Below are 15,700 nucleotides of genomic sequence, written 5' to 3' on the forward strand. Positions count from 1 at the left end.
TCCTTTCAACAAACCTTTTATTAGACTTCTCTCCTCCCAACACACACTTTTTAATCATTATGAAAAGCCACCATTCAGGAAGCAAGGACACTGCTCGGGTACCTGGAGTAGGCATTTCCCAGGAGAAGCCAGCCTGCACTAGCCCAAATTCCTCTGGAATTGACTGGGCAGCAGCACAAGCAGCAGCTCGGAGTTCAGGGTGGTGCTCAGCGAAGTGGCAGAGCTGTGGGCAGGGGGTTGTGGTGGCCCTGTGGCAGTGTGCCCGGGCTGGCACACAGGACCCTGCTGAAGTGACCCTTCTGCCAGGCAGCCCAGCCTGAAAGCGGAGTCACTCTGCATTCTGCTGGAGCGGAATGGCCCAGGGAGCACTGGGCAGGCTCTGGAGCCAGCTTTGCCCAGCTGTCCTGGCTGCAGCCCGCACTTGTGGCTGTATCGCTGCCCATGTTAGTGCCCCGTGGAGCTGCCCTGCTGGGCACGGAGCAGGCGACCTGCCAGCGACCTCTGGAGAGAAACACACGGCACAAAGCGGCTTCTCCTGCACAACCACCCCCTGACATTACAGGGGCACAGCGAGCTCTATAACGCTTGGCAGATTTTCCCCAGCAGATCTCGGAGCTGTTTGCCACTGTGAGCAAGTTCAGGCATGCTACAAAAGACCTTCAGACTCCGAGGACAAATGAGATGCGTGGATAGGTTTAAACCACTGGGCAAGACTGGGGTTTTGAAATTCCCAGGGCTGTGCCTTATTCTGAGCCTGGGCTGTAGCCCAGACAGTCCAGCTGCCAGCCTGGCATTGACACCAGGCCCCACGATGTTCCTGCCGATATCCCCACTTGTTAGATACTGGCTTCAAAACCAAAATAGGAGGTTTTGCATCCTCCTCAAAACACCACCCTCTGATGCACCTTGAAGTGGGGCGCAGAACGACTGACTGTTCAGTGAGACACCACAGGGTGTTGGCACAACGGTGTATTTATGTCACGAGATGAGATCAGCCACACGGAGTAGGTCGGTCTGTCTGGAAAGAGTCTGAGTCAAGCGTGTCCTATTACATTAGAGCTGGATTTTCAAAGGAGCTCAGCTCCCACTTAGGCTCTGTAACAAACAGACGGATATTCAAAAGGAGTTGGACGTGCTGGGTCATACTGGCTGCTGAGCTAAAGCCCTTTGAATATCCAGCCAAACCGTCAGTGTGCCTGTTGCTGCAGGCAAAGCCCTCCTGAAATCTAGACCCACTCCGAGCTCCATGTCCTGGGAAACCAAGCTCATCTCTGCTCTCCCACATATCACACTGCAGTAGGTGACAAAAACGTGATTACTACTGTGTCCTCGTGCATGTGGGGAGAGCAGCTCCCTGTCAGAGCACAGCTCTGGCAGATTTGCCCTTTGATCAGCTCAGCATTGTGGGTCAGGAGAGCTGAGCATGAAGGTTTCCTTGTCTTTTGTTCTGTGGAATTAGCAGAGTTAATCAGAATGACAGCAACTTCTGCCTCAGTGCAGAGGAAAGGTCAGTGGCTCAGGCTGGATGCACGAGTTTTCTAGACAGTTGGAAAACAACACCATGAAAGCTCATAGCATACTTGCTGCTGGCACGGAGGTCAACAGGGACCAGCAGGGAAGATGTTAGTGTGGAGGGAAGGGGGCTGGAGGAAGACTCCACACAGCTGGCTTGTCACTGGACTTCATTCATCCCCATCCTTACACTTTACAGTGAAGGTATGTCATCCTCTTTATTACTGTGCACTGCTTGTGCCACCCAGCTAGTATCAGTCTCTGCCAATGTGCTTCTTAGCCATGCTCCTGGGTGTTCATCCTGCTGGGCTTGTGGTCTCTGTCACCTCAGTACGCTGCTGTGGGAAGAACTGTAGGGCACTGTGCTGGCATGTGGAGCAGGTGCTGGGTGTCCCCTTCCTACCACATCCCCCAGCAGCTCCATGCTTCAGGTGAGCAGGCCTTGCTGTTACTGCTTTTACACCCTTCAGTCGCTGTAATGGGCTCCAGTGGACCCCTAAAACGCCACTGCTGAGCTGCTCTTGAGCTCTGGGGGTACTGGAAGTGCAACAGTGCAGCAAGGGCTCTCCATGGTAGCCCTGCCATGGCCTCAACTTCCCCTTAAATTAACTATAGTTGAAGCATTCACAAGCTTTAAATCCAGTTTCCTTATCTGTAATATGACCTCTTACCTTCCTCTGATCCTCCCAATTACAAGTCTTGTTTTTGCTGTGGATGTCCACTCATGTGTCTAATTAGTGGATTCTTTCTGTCAAAGACACTAGCAGCCTCAACAGTGAGCCCTAATTTAAATAGTTTGCATTTGTCCACAGCATTGGTCCTTTAATTTACTCCTGCTCCTAATTAAGTGTATTTGGGTATCTGCAGAGGGAGCTCTCATGATCTCTCCATGGCTCTAATTAAAATGGCCTGGATGTCCATGACATTGGTGCCTGTCAAGCCTGTCACCAGGAGGTGATGCCCACCTTGGAACTGGCTGAAGAACGTGTAGGAGTCATTGTTCCTGAGAAAGGCCTCCACATCCAGACCCTCCTGAAGTGCCTCAGCCACCAGCTCTGGGCTGCAGAAGGCTCCTGCTGCCTCTGTTGGCCCGTCCTGCCCATCTGTTCCCCCACTGAGGAAGAGGATCTCACACCTCCCCTGGGGGCTGCTGGCTCCTGTGCCCTGAGCCTTGTGCAGCCCCAGCCCCACACGCAGAGCCAGCTCCTGGTTTCTCCCTCCCTTGCCGGTTCCTTGGAGCTGGACTGTGGTTTCTCCACCAGCCAGGATGCAGACTGGTCTGTCGGGCCCTAATCCTCGCAGTGCCTGTAGAAACTCATCCAGGTGCAAACCTGGGATCTGTAGCTCTGCTGCCAGCTGCAGGAGATTCCCTCTCAGCTCGTCACCCAGGGGCCTTTCTCCAAGGCTGGTGAAGCCCAGGCAGACCAGCTGGATCAGCTGACAGTACAGTGTGGCAACATGGCCCACTTCCCCATGGACTGCTGCACTCAGGACCAGAGCAGCATAGCCCAGGCCCTCAGCCTGGCGCCTGGCCTCTTCCAAAGCCAGCGTGTTGGACCCAAGGATGATGTTGGAAACATGGGAGTAGTTTTCCAGAGCAGTGGGCTTGGTGGGAGAGCTGGAGAGGACCATTTCCACTGACTTGGGCAGGTTGTGCAGCAGGTTGTATTTGGTGAGTATGTGAAGGCAGTCTTGGACACTGTGGGAGCTGGCAGCAGTGGGCCCACTCGCTATGATGTCCAGGGGGTCACCTATCACATCAGACAGAATGAGACTCACCACCTATGGAAAGAAATGCCCACAGATTGTTGCAGGAGGCAAAGACAGGTGACCACAAAAGAGCCCTGGCATAAGCACTGCTCTGAGTGTCATCCCCACATCAAAGCAGATGGAAGCAGGGTAGGTCTTCGCCCATTTTTGTTTTATGGACCTGTGAGTGTCACCTTGCCCTTCTCAAATCCACAGATTTACAGTCCCCTTTGAAGTTGGACTATCGTGTTGGAAGATGTAACCTGTGACACTGCACTTGTCAGGCCCTAGTGTGGGTTCAGCAATGGCACATGCTGAGAACAGCCCCCAGGAGAGCCAAGGGTCAAAGCCAGCCTTGAAAGCACTGTGCTGAAGCACTTGGAAGTGTCTGCTGGGTGTGGGCTGGGGTCTGCAGAGTGGCATGATGGGATGGCTGATGTTTCTCAGGTCTGAATTCCCACCCTCCCAGCTCTGTCTCCCTGAGAGTTTCAGTCCAAAGTCAAATCTCAGCTGGAGAGTCCCAAAACAGTGTGCAAAGTTGTTCACTCAGTATGGAAAAAAACCTGGCAAGTTGATTAAACCTCTGTTTTGAGGACAGAAGGGTGATCTCTGGGCAAACAGGGGTTTTCCCTTGGTTACCTGTGCAGGATGTGCCAGCTGGGCCAGCCCTCCACCCTTCAGCACAGACAGAGTCTTCCGGACAATGTTCAGCTCCTGTATGGCAGCTCCTCGGGAAGCCAACATCTTTGTGAGTTTCTCCTTTTCCTCGAGGAGGATGGGAGGGATGGGAGCAGGCAGTAGGGCTGATCCACCCCCTAGGACACAGAAGAGATGACAAGGACATCAGGATAGCAGGAAAAGGAGGACAAAGGAGAGCAAGGCTTTAGCCTTTTCTCTTCACTCACCAGTGTCTGGAGGGAAGGCAGAGGTGACTGGGGACCTAAGCTAACATCTCTGGAGAATTCAGTCATCTTCAACAGTGGGTTTTAATCACTTCTGTCCTGCACTCTGCAGTGAGCTACACTTCACCCAGGTAGTGTGAGCCTGGCTGGATGGGGGCACCACAAGCCTGCAGTGTGGTGGGAATGACAGAAGAGGGACAGCAATTACCCTCACTTCTGCACTGGGCTACAGCTGGGTCCTCACTTTGATATTCAAGGGTTACCTGGGTGGCTGAGCAGGGAGCACAGCCTCCAAGGCTCACACAGCAGCCAGTGCTGTGCACATGGGGACACTGCCTGCTTTGGTGGCTCCATTTATTCAGGACAGTGTGCAAAAACACTGGCTAGGGATGCAGCAAGATTGGAAACTGCTGAACTGCACTCATCTGAGCCTGTGAAGAAAGAAAAGTGGGGACAGTAATGCAAAGGACAAAGCACACTCTGAGTCCAGGGTGATAGCTTCACTGATGGGAACTCTGGCTGATACAAGCAGGCATTGGAAATGAGGAAAAGAAGGCAAGGTTCCAAATGAAAAGTGGAATGGATGGAAAATACATTGGAGAAAAGAGCAAGGTCTGTGCAGAGTGAACGTGCACAGAAGTACAGCTGAATGCTACTGTCACAATGCAAAGCCTGCTCAGAGGTTTGAGACAAATCAGCATCAATAAAACATGATGAGCAAGAAAAACAAATGCAAATGCCTGTGTTTCAGTCAATAGCCAGGGATCTAGCTGAGAGGCAGGAGCAGTTGGGGACCGGCTGCTGTGTGGGAGTGCACATGCATAGGGAGCCACAGCCACAGGGAGATCCTGTACAGGCTCCCTGAAGGGCTGAGGAGTCTCTTGGAGATCCCTGTAGCCAAAAGACAGGAGGAAGCCCAGGGGAATCCCCAGAAAACACAGCTAGCTTCCAGTCACTTGGGTGTTTGCCTAATGGCACTGCTCTCCATACTGGAGCAGGCTTCAGCATCCACAGAGGAATAAACACTGAGCAGAGGAGCCCAAGGCCTTTCTGCAGAGCTGCTCCAAGCCCCTGCACGCTTTTGCCCTGTGACATCCATTGAGCTCAGGATAAGGTGATGTCACCGCATCCCTCTGTAAATCTTCTTACACAGCCCTAGATCTGGGGACAGCCGGCCACCAGCCAGGCCCTGGGGGTGTGCAGGGCTGCCCCTGCAAGGCATGCAGCTTACTGTGTGGTACCTGGAGGCCTCATTTCCACTAGCTTGGAAGGAGCCAAGCCCTGGGAAAGGTCAGTCCCAGATCTCAGCTTTCAGACTCACACTCCTGCACAAATACAGAGCATGTAAGTCTCCTGTGTGCTTGCTTCTTTAAGTTTGCATCCCCAAATGTAAGGAGGGGGCAGGAAGAAAGTGACTCCTTGCCAAGAGGTGAGAACAGCTGCCAGGTTGTGCCCAGAGGTGCCACTTCACTGTGGTGGCACAACTGCAGGACCCAGCCTGTGCAGCTCAGCCTCTTTCCAGTGCTGGGAGGCAGTGTGTCCACTGTAGCAGCAGGAAGCCCTGTGTTCTCCCTTGCTGCATGCCTGGAGAAAGAATGGCAGAAGGGAGAAGAAAAATCAGAGGTGCAGTGTCCATGCTGAAGGGGCTGGCACAGCACAGCACTTGCTGCATGGTCAGGGGTGGGCAGGCAGCTGGGGACTCTCAGCAGATCCCATTCCTTGGGATCTCCACACTACCTGAGATGAGCACAAGGAGCAGATCGTCTGCAGTCAGACCCTCAGCCAGCTCCTGGATGGCAACTGCTCCCTTCAGAGCCTCTGCATCTGGGAGGTTGTTCTTGGCACCTTCGATGACCTGGATTTTGCTGTGTGGCTTTAGCAGCATCTCCCTGGTGAGGTAAGAGAGGCAATTACACCACGGATCTGTGCACCCACACAGGCAGCCAGGCTGTCACCCGCAGGTGCCTGGTGTACCAGTGGCATACAGTGAGTGACCAGGACAGGCACACGGCCTTTGCTGAATGTCTCTTCCCCACAGCCAGAGAGGCAGCACATCCAGCACAAGAGGTGGGCTGCAGCACTGGTGTCACTGGGATGTGATGGTGGTTGAAGATGAGAGCAGTGGGGTGGATGGGGTGGGCAACAAAGCAAGGGCAGCTCAAAAGGACTTAAGGTGTTCCCAGCAACATCCCACAGAGGGAAAATCTGGCAGCCTACACCCCTCCTTTCTGCTCCCCAAAATTGTCCAGAAACAGTCCTTACTGCATTCCCGCTCGCTGCAGGCTCTCCTGGATCCCCAACGGCACATTGATAATCCCCCGAGTGAGGTGTTCTCCCAGGATCTCTTCTGCTGCTGCAGCCATTCCCAGCACAGCTTTTCCGAAACCCACCAGGTACAGGTCCCTCTTCACTGGAAAGGCCTGGCCCCTCACCAGCAGCTGAGGGCACCCGTCTCCCTGAAGCTTCAGAGCCCTTTTCAGCATGGGAGCTGGGCGGACGGTGCCCAGAGCGCCACGGAACAGGGACAGTGCGTGCTCGTGGAGGGACATGGTGCGCAGGCTGCCAGGGCTCAGCCACTCTCCGTTGTGGGGTGGCCTTCTGCACTCTCTGCCAGCACTGGCAAGGCCTCAAGGGCTGAAACAGCCAGCAGCCTCCAACCTGCAAGGGAAAGTGAACCTTTTTGCTAGTAGAAGAGACAGGGCTGTCACAGAAAGAACAGAGGTCAAAACATGAACCGTGGAACTCTAGCTCCTGTTTCCCCTAGATTAAGGTGCCATACAAGCAGCATTTTCTAACTTTTCCCCAGGCAGGAGGAAGGGAAGGACAGTGTCACATTCAAACTGTCAGCTTGTGATTCCCCAGCAATCTCATCACCTCCTGCAGGGAAGGTGAGCTCTGCCAGCCAGCTTCTCCATCACTGTAGACTTGCCACTGGCAAGCCATCATTTCTATTTGCTTAGCGTTTGACACCTTTCCAAACTGTGGAAGCTGCTCTCTGTCCTGGAGAGAGCAGGGCATCTGGGTGGAACAGCTTTTCACTACATTAACTCCCTTCCCCATGCTAGCCAAATGCTGATCTCATCCTCTGGCTGTGCATTGCCCCATGTGTCCCTGCAGCATCAGACACAGGCCGAGGAGAAACAACAGCCTTGCTGGCTGCCTCATGCCTTGCTGCTGGTGGCCACAGAGAGACCAGTAATGAGGTTTCCTCACCAAACAGCAAATTAACAAAAGGCTTAATTTACCTTTCTCTTTTATTCCTCGTTATCCATTAAAATCACATTTAGACCCAAAATAAACTTCATATCCAGGCAAAGTTGCCAGCTGTCTGTGAAAGCCCATTTGAGCTGCTCTCCACTGAGCATTAGCATTATCTGCAACAGATCTGTGCATGGACTGAAAGATCTCAGCTGCTCAAGGGCAGATACTTGTCTTAACAGAGGAAAGGTGGCCCCTGCCAGCACACACACGTCTATTCCCTCCCAGCATTTCTCCTTCCTTCTGTTAACTGGCAGCAAGTTCACTGCTGGTTTCTGAGGATCAAAGATCCTTGTGATCTGCATCTCTCCAGCTTATGGCATTTAAGGCAGGGTGCCAGGAGGCTGAAGCAGCCAGGGCAACACGCTTGATCACAGACCCATTGAAATTCCCTGAGAGAGAGTTAATCCTCTCTCAAGTATGTGGATGTGTTTAGTGCAAGGGCTTCTTTTAGGAGAGCTCAGGAGTCCAGAGGTCTCTTTGTTCTGACACTCCCTAGCATTGCAAGGTGTTAATCATTAAGCTGGACAAGCTTTTCAACAGCTCCTCTGGGTCTAAATCTGCCTTATTTTCCTGCAGGGACCCAAAAGATCTACACAAAAAACCCCTACACACCTTCTCAGGCATTGAAATTTGGGCATAACACTGAAATCTTGGGACAAGGGACTTGTAGGTAAGGCTATACAGAGAATCAAAAGTTTGTCAGAGAAAGAACCCCAAGAATCACTGAAGTGGGAAAAGACCCTTAAGAACAAAGCTAAAAGTAAGTGATTAATTGCTCAGGAGAAAAAATTTTAAAGCCAAGGCAGATTAACTATTTATGTGTACTCCCTTTAGGAGCTGGTCAGAAGGACTGTCTTTTCAACCACGAGGAGAACAAAAGACAGGATGCCCTGTAGACTCTTAAACTTCATGGCAGCTGATGCTGCCAGCAGTTGAAACTGCTAACCCCACTTCACTGAGGGCCAGAGTAACTGTGCTGACCGCAGTGAAGTCAGCTGTGCACCTCTCAGGGACTGAGATAAGCATCTCTGCTCTCAGCAGGTCTCTGATTCACCTGTGCAATCAGAGGAAGGTGCTACAAAGCAGAGGTGCATCACACCCCAGGTCACCTCGTCTGAGCTGCAATACAGGGTTTGCAGAAACGGCTGGAGAAGAAAAGCTTAAAGGGAGCCAGGGGAGTTTAAGAAAATAAAGCCCCAAAGTTTTTAACAGGCTTTGTCTCTGCCTTGATGTTTCTGTGTGCTGCTGACCCTGAAGCCCGGGAAAATTGAGCACAACCAGACCTGCAACCGTGGCTCCTGTCACACGTGCCCTCCTGGCAGCCCCGTTCAGTTCCAGCTCCAGACGTGACACAGCAGGCGTGAGTTCTTTAAAAGCAAGCCTCTCCTACTGGAGGTGGAAAAATGAAATGCCAGCTTAATTAATCTGCCACTTGTGTACATACTGCTAATGCTTACTCTGGAAAGCATTTCAGTACAATTGCAGGCATGTAATCTGTTTTTTGCACTCTGAACTCAGATTGTATTTTAACCATCGAGGCCTGATCCAGAGTCTGTGGAAGTCAGCAAGCACCTTTGTATTGCCTCTGAGGATCTGGGGCCCACTGCCTGACACTGATCTCAGAGCACAGGTGTAAAGGCAGAGTAAATACAGTGTAAAACCCCCTTGCAGTCACAGGTTATCCAACTTTATACCAGTGCAATAGAGAGCTGAATTTGGCACAGATCCATTTGCTTTGGATGTCTCAGTGTGTGACTCTGCTCCTTGTCAGCTCTGATTAGACACACAGGCTCACTGGAGACTCCCCTTGGAATGGGGGTGCTGCTAATGATACCACAAATCCCTTTTTATGTAATTTATTTATACAGTCTCAGGCACTGGGTACTAAATGTCATCAGGGAACAGCTATAAATCACTGCTATGAAATCCACTGTAGACATTAACAAAAAATAAAACTCCTACTCATTTTATTGAGGCTTTAAAAACAAGATCAAGAGAACTGAATATCACCCCAAAACACAGGCAGTTGTGGAAAGAAAAATAACCCAAATGGCAACTCTCAGGCTCCCTCCCCAGATGGTGGATTTAGAAGTGGTGTATAATTGCCTGTTAACTGCTACATATTGCACGAGGGGAAATTACACCCTCACATCCCTGCGTTTTCCTCTTCCCACTGCTGGCTGTGAGGAATCTGGGCTGGGAGAAGGGGCTGATGATGTGACTCATATTACTTCATGCACTAATCTTAGTTTCCCAGTTTCTCAGGAAAATCACTCAAGGATGAATGAACCCTCTTCTATAAGGATATAAGGTGACAAGCTATAGGCACAAGTGAGGTTCAGGTTTCACACCTTTCCTTTGTCCTGGTTGGGATAATTTGGAGTTGGGATATAGACAGTCTTTTGAAAAGTTTCCTGTAAGTTCGTACCAAGCTTAGGATGAAAATGATGCTAAGAATTGCCTGTTCCAAAGAGAGCTGGAGGATTGTAAGGGGTTTAGATTAATCCCCTTTAAATGAAAACTTCCTCAGTTTTCATTCATGAATAATCTATGCACTTATAATAATCTACACACACCATTATAAGCCCTTTCTTCAGAGGGCTCCTCCTAAGCCTGTAGAAATTTCCACTGTTAGCTCTCACACCAAAGAGCAGCAAAACCCCAGCTTCTCATTTTCACCTTCTCTGGGAAAGAGGGAGGGGAAGGAGCTGGACTGTGATAAAATACAGGCAAAACGTTCGTTTGCATTACCTTTCATTAACTTTTTAATTAAAGCAATTCTGCAGGCAAGGAGCCAAAGTCAGAGGGAGACAGAAACAATCCAGCAGTAGGGGCAGAAATGTGGTAAAGCTGCCAAGTAAATTGGATGGTGGCAAGAGACCAAAAGCATGGACATAGCAGGGCAGAGTCTGAGCCATAAACTTGGAGGCACACTGGAGAAGAAAACTGTGAACAAATGAGCTGGCCATGCAATGAGAAAAATTAGCCAGCACCTCACTCCATGGCAGGTACTTGAAAGCTAGAAAAATACTCCTTTCTAGGGGCCAGTCTGCTATCACTGGGCAGAGCTGAGCTGTTCCAGGTGCTGTGGTTGGAGGTTTGTTCAAGGATTTGCATCTTGGGCTTGTGGTTTTTTTTTAAGTTGGGGCAATTGAGCTTATTGCAGGCCAATCCAACCACACGTACATCCTGAGCATTTCAGGTGCTCTGAGATCAGAGGATGCTGTGCTAGAATGCATTATTTCACTGAGAACTTCAGGGACCTAAGTTACTTTAGCTTCAGTGCTGCCAGGGTGCCTCTGGATTTCCTCCAGGACTGGTGACTGGCCCACCTTGTACAGGGTCAACTTCAAAATCCCTGAGGAGCTAGGAAAGTATTTGAGCTAGCACTGGATCAAACCCCAGTTGTAGGAGGATAATTTTCAGCTCAAGCTCTAAGAGACAGATTACAGTAGTAAACTCCCAGACACAGCAAGTTTTAGCAGTGTCTGTTGCTCCTCGTTTTTCTTGCTGCGTGACTTTTTTCTGGCCTCTTGGCATGTAAATTACTGACAGACTCACCAAGGCTCCCTGCTTCCATTTCTCCTCCATCACCAGGGGAATTTACCTATGAAGTACAACAAAGTGGAGATTTTACTGCCTTAAACTCCCTCGTTCCCATCTCCTCTATCATTTGATATATCAACTTTAATTCGCCTGATGAGCCCTGCTCAAACCCAAGCTTGCTGCTCCACACAGTCCCAAAAGCATTACAAGAAAATTTTCCAGGAGATGCACTAAACCCAGGAGGGAAACAACGCAATGAAGGCTTGTTCCAAGTGACTATTCTGGGAGGATTAGATGGGGGATTTTTCAAGACTAATCTCTTTAAATGAAAATTTCAGAATTTGATTAATTTTTTAATCTGCACATGGATTTGCATAAAATTACTGCACTGCCTCATTCACATTTGAAAAAAGAGAAAATGTCTGCAGCAAGGATAGGCAGCTATGAAGGGTCCAGTGCATGAGTGGGTGTGCAGGGACAGGGTGAGGGGCCCTTTGCCCCCCTCACTGCAATGCTCCTGCATCCAAAAGTGGGGAAAAGTATGAAGGTGGTCAGCAGCAATATGATGAGACCAGAGGGTTTGCCAGGCAGGCAAGGGAGAAGGTAGGATGGAGCCTGGATACCTTTGTTTTAAGAATATGCTGAGCTCTGAGAAACCCAGGAGTCCTAGTTTCCAGTACATGGCTTTCTATATGTTGCTTGAAAAAGAAATATGTTGCTCTCATGACTGATTTACTCACCAGGAAAGTGTCAACAGGGTCTCTTTGCCTTTGATGTAGAATGTGGCTTAAGGCCAAACACAGGGAAGATAAGTGTTCTATTCAGCATTTTATATATATAGATCAGTATCATTAGCAAAAAAAAAATTAACTGGATTTGACATATGCATCTTACTAGTTTTTCTAGGTCACACTCCCTTCACTCCCTATATACCTTTTGGAAATGATTTTCCCATGCTCTGGGGATTGCAAGGAAAAAAAAAAAATTCAGTAAAAATTCTTCTGTAGCTCGACACAGAACACTATTACCCTGAAGCCAAGCCCATGCCAAGTCTACTTCCTTTCATGCTGTAATTTCTCAAGCTCCCTATTCTGAGTCAACTTGCCATCAAAGATGAGAGTCATTTAAAATCCAGGGAAGGATCACAGTATTCTAGAGAAGATGAAAAGCTGCGAGCCTTGAGGACTGGAATAGTAGAAAGGGGTTGAAATTCAGTGCTGCGAAATACAAGGTCATGGTCTTTGGGATTAATAGCAGAAAATTATGAGCTCCTCAGCTGGAAATAACATAAGAGGAGAAAGAGCCAGGAATCTTAATCAGTCACAGGATGACAATTACAGCTGCCCTCTGGGCTGAGACAAGAGGCTGTGGGGAATGCGGAAAGCAGCAGATGTGAACTGCCTGGACTTTGCAGAGGTTTTTGACATCATTGCTGTGAGCACGCTGGAGGGTGGGCTGGGCAATCACAGCCAGCCCCGCTGGAAGCCAGCCTGACCACTGGGCTCAGAGGGCAGAAGGCAGTGGCTCGGGGTCCAGCTGACAGCTGGTAATCAACAGGGACTCTGCTGGTGTTTGTGTTGCCCCACGGCTTCATCAGTGACCTGGAGAGTAGCACAGAGCGCTTAATTTGGGGGAACTGCTGATGGAGGATCTGTGATGAACTCAAGGTCAGGGCCCACAGAAACCTCAGGGCACTCAGTAGGGAGAACTGTGAATTTTTGCTGCTGAGCAAGCACAGGTCCCTGTATTGAGCAGGTTCCAGTGGTATCTAATACAGAAATGCATAGGTAGAATAACTGCATTTGATCGATATTACTCAAGCAGCAATTAAACATTTTTTCCATTAACTAATTGTGCAGGGGCATTATCCATAATTCCTACTTAATATGACATTTTTCTAGGAGATCCAATTATCCTGCCAGCTAAATTCCAGCTTGGTATAAACTGACAAACTAAGTTCCAACGATTAGGAAGAAAGGCAGAAGAATAAAAAGGAAGTGACAAAATATCAAATCAACAACCCACGGTGTTATACAACTCTAAAACTTAGCTAAGTATTGTAGGTGTTTTGAAGTAAATTGTCTTATGATGTTATTGGTGAGTCACCTCCGGCCCGCAGGAGTTAATCCAGGCTTTGATCCTGCAATTTAGAGTGTGCAGGAGGCACGACATTCCCAGTTTTTCTAAACCTCTTATCACACAGAAATCGGTTGTGGGTTTTGAACTGGCCTAACAAAGGGGCAGCTGACCCTGAGACCCTCAGGAGGAATGAGGGCGTGTTTTGGTATCCCTGGACTCCCGCGTGAAAGTCTTGGTTTTGTTTTAAAGTAAAAAAGGTAAATCATCCTGAGGAGCCAATCCCGCCGCAGCCTGAAAGGACGAGTGGGGTGAGATCTCTAAACATGAAACAGGGAGCTCCAGCAAGCAAACAGCAAGGGCAAGGACTCTGAGAAAAGAAACATTTAACTAAATCAGACATGCACACAAAATAATCCCTCCTGTTTGAAGAACGTGCAGAGCTTTAACAGTCCTTGGACTTGCTGAGGTTTGACCACAGGAGGGCAACAGGATCCAAAAGCAAAATCAAACTCTATTCTGGACCCTTTGAAAGGAAATGCAATTAAGGTTCAGGAAGGCATCTACAGTTTATTTTTTTCTTTTGATTGTGCATTTCTGGGGGACTGAAGTGACAAGATCTACTGATTTCTAAATTTAAAATAGCAGAAAACTTCATGGGGTGAGATTCTCACAGCTACTCTTATGCTCCAAGAGCAGCTTTTTAAGGTAAGAAACACAGAAAAACATGCACACTGAGCCTGTCATCAGGATTTGTGATAAAAGCAGTTCCAAGGTGTGTGTACTGGAGCAGCATCCTCAAAAGCCACGGTGTGTTTCTCTAAAGCTTAAGTGTGGGCTGCTCACCTTTACCTGAGAGCCTACGTGGTGCAGGAGCATGGTGCTACAGCTGTGGCATTGCTGTAGTATTGCCAACACGTTTTTAGAGGAATAAAGATTACTGGGAAATAAAAACGTGCAATAGCTGGACTGAAAGTAGGAGGGGAAGGGTTAGAAAGTGATCTCAGTGTATTTCAAAGGAGGGGGAGCTGACTGACGCTCCCTGGTCATGCTGGGCTGCCCTAAGGTTGTTCTGCCAAGGTCTGTCGAGATGCTGGCACATCACAAAATCAGCTGTGTTGGAGAAGAACCCCGAGACATCAAGTCCAACCTAGGACCCAGCACCAGCGTGTCACCCAGACCCCATATGGCACCGAGTGCCACAGCCAGCCTTGCCTTGAACACCTCCAGGGACAGTGACCCCACACCTCCCCGTGCAGCCATTCCAATGTCTAAGCACCCTTGCTGTGAGGAATTCTTCCTGATGTCCAACCTAAACCTCCCCTGGCACGGACTGAGGCTGTGTCCTCTCACCCTGTCAGTGGTTTGCTGGCCAAACCCTACCCGGCCACAGCCTCCTTTGAGCTGTAGAGAGCAGTAAGGTCACCCCTGAGCATCCTTTTCTCCAGGGTAGACACCCACAGCTCTCCCAGCCGCTCCTCACTTGACTTGTGCTCCAGACCCTTCCCCAGCTCTGCTGCCCTTCTTTGGACCTGCTCCAATATTTCAAATGTCCTTCCTGAACTGAGGGGCCCAGAACTGGATGCAGCACTCAAAGTGTGCCCACGCCAGTGCGCAGGACAGGGAGACAATCACTGCCCTGGACCCGCTGGCCACTCTTCCTGACACAGGCCAGGTGCCACTGGCCGTCTTGGCCACCCAGGCACGGCTGGGCTCGTGTTCAGCCGGCTGCCGACCGCATTTGTCTCTAGCGTGCACTGGAAACTCCGAAAAACGCCTTAAATCGACATAGCACAGGGACTGTCCCGCGCAGGGTGAGGCTGTCCCGCGGCCCCTCACGGCCCGCAGCGAGGCGGGCCCGCCCGCCCGGCCCGGCACCGGAAGTGACGCGCTCCCGCCGGCGCGAAGCCACTGGGATGACGTCATGCCCTCAACTCGGCCCCCTACGCCTCAATAGGCACGGACGGACGGGCGGCCGGGTAAAGAACTGGCAATGAACCTAGCCCCGCCGCAGCCGCCCGGCCCTGCCCTGCGCCGCCCCTTCCCACCTCAGGGGACGGTGACAGATGCTGACAATCACGGCGGGCCGGGAGCGCGCAGGCCTCGCTGCTGTTCCTGCCACACTCAACATGGCCGCCGGGCGCCCCGCCCTCCCCGTCCCAGCAGCCCGTGCGCACGGCCCCTGCCCACGCCCCGCTCCCAGGGAGCCCCGCGCGGCCCCGCCGGAGCCGCAAGATGGCGGACACAATGAGGGGCAGCCGCCTGCCCGCCGCCTGACCGCGCCGCGCCCGCCGCCCGCACTGCCCCCACCGCCCCCCACCGCCCCGCCCCGCCCGCTCCCGACACCGCCCGCAGCCCCGCCCGGCTGCCCGCAGCGCCGCCGCCCTCCCTCGGTGCGGCCCGGCGGGCGGGATGAAGCTGACGGACAACGTGCTGCGGAGCTTCCGCGTGGCTAAGGTCTTCCGCGAGAACTCGGACAAGATCAACTGCTTCGACTTCAGCCCCAACGGCGAGACCGTCATTTCCAGCAGCGACGATGACTCCATCGTTCTCTATGACTGCCAGGAGGGCAAGTGAGTGGCGGGGCTGGGCTGCGGCCTCCGGGCTCCGGGCACGGGGCTGTGAGGGGCCGTGGGGACTGCCCACCGTGGCCT

The 15,700-nt window shown here is 51.1% G+C and overlaps 2 protein-coding genes across 4 annotated transcripts in view; one reads left to right on the top strand and one right to left on the bottom strand.

The window, feature by feature from the left end:
- On the bottom strand, positions 1 to 15,266 carry GLYCTK (glycerate kinase). Of its 3 annotated transcripts, XM_085590646.1 has the most exons (7): positions 15,095 to 15,266; positions 10,986 to 11,031; positions 8,708 to 8,813; positions 6,426 to 6,821; positions 5,901 to 6,052; positions 3,901 to 4,076; positions 1 to 3,294 (listed from the first exon to the last, which is right to left on the bottom strand). In XM_085590646.1, the coding sequence occupies exons 4-7, from the start codon at positions 6,710 to 6,712 to the stop codon at positions 2,389 to 2,391; spliced, it is 1,521 nt and encodes a 506-aa protein (XP_085446772.1). In that variant the 5' UTR covers positions 6,713 to 6,821; positions 8,708 to 8,813; positions 10,986 to 11,031; positions 15,095 to 15,266; the 3' UTR covers positions 1 to 2,388. The 3 variants fall into 3 exon arrangements, with proteins under 3 accessions (XP_085446772.1, XP_021389260.2, XP_085446773.1); XM_021533585.4 differs by lacking the exon at positions 10,986 to 11,031; XM_085590647.1 differs by lacking the exons at positions 8,708 to 8,813; positions 10,986 to 11,031.
- The window catches only part of WDR82 (WD repeat domain 82), a 17,173-nt gene continuing 16,726 nt past the window's right edge, over positions 15,254 to 15,700 (top strand). Inside the window, exon 1 of the mRNA XM_021533653.3 lies at positions 15,254 to 15,619. Coding sequence (XP_021389328.1) covers positions 15,459 to 15,619 — 161 coding nt within the window. The 5' untranslated portion in view covers positions 15,254 to 15,458. The remainder of the gene's footprint in view (positions 15,620 to 15,700) is intronic.

The sequence above is a fragment of the Lonchura striata genome, chromosome 12 (assembly GCF_050655825.1).
Source record: "Lonchura striata isolate lonStrDom1 chromosome 12, ASM5065582v1, whole genome shotgun sequence".
Classification (NCBI taxonomy): Eukaryota; Metazoa; Chordata; class Aves; order Passeriformes; family Estrildidae; genus Lonchura; species Lonchura striata.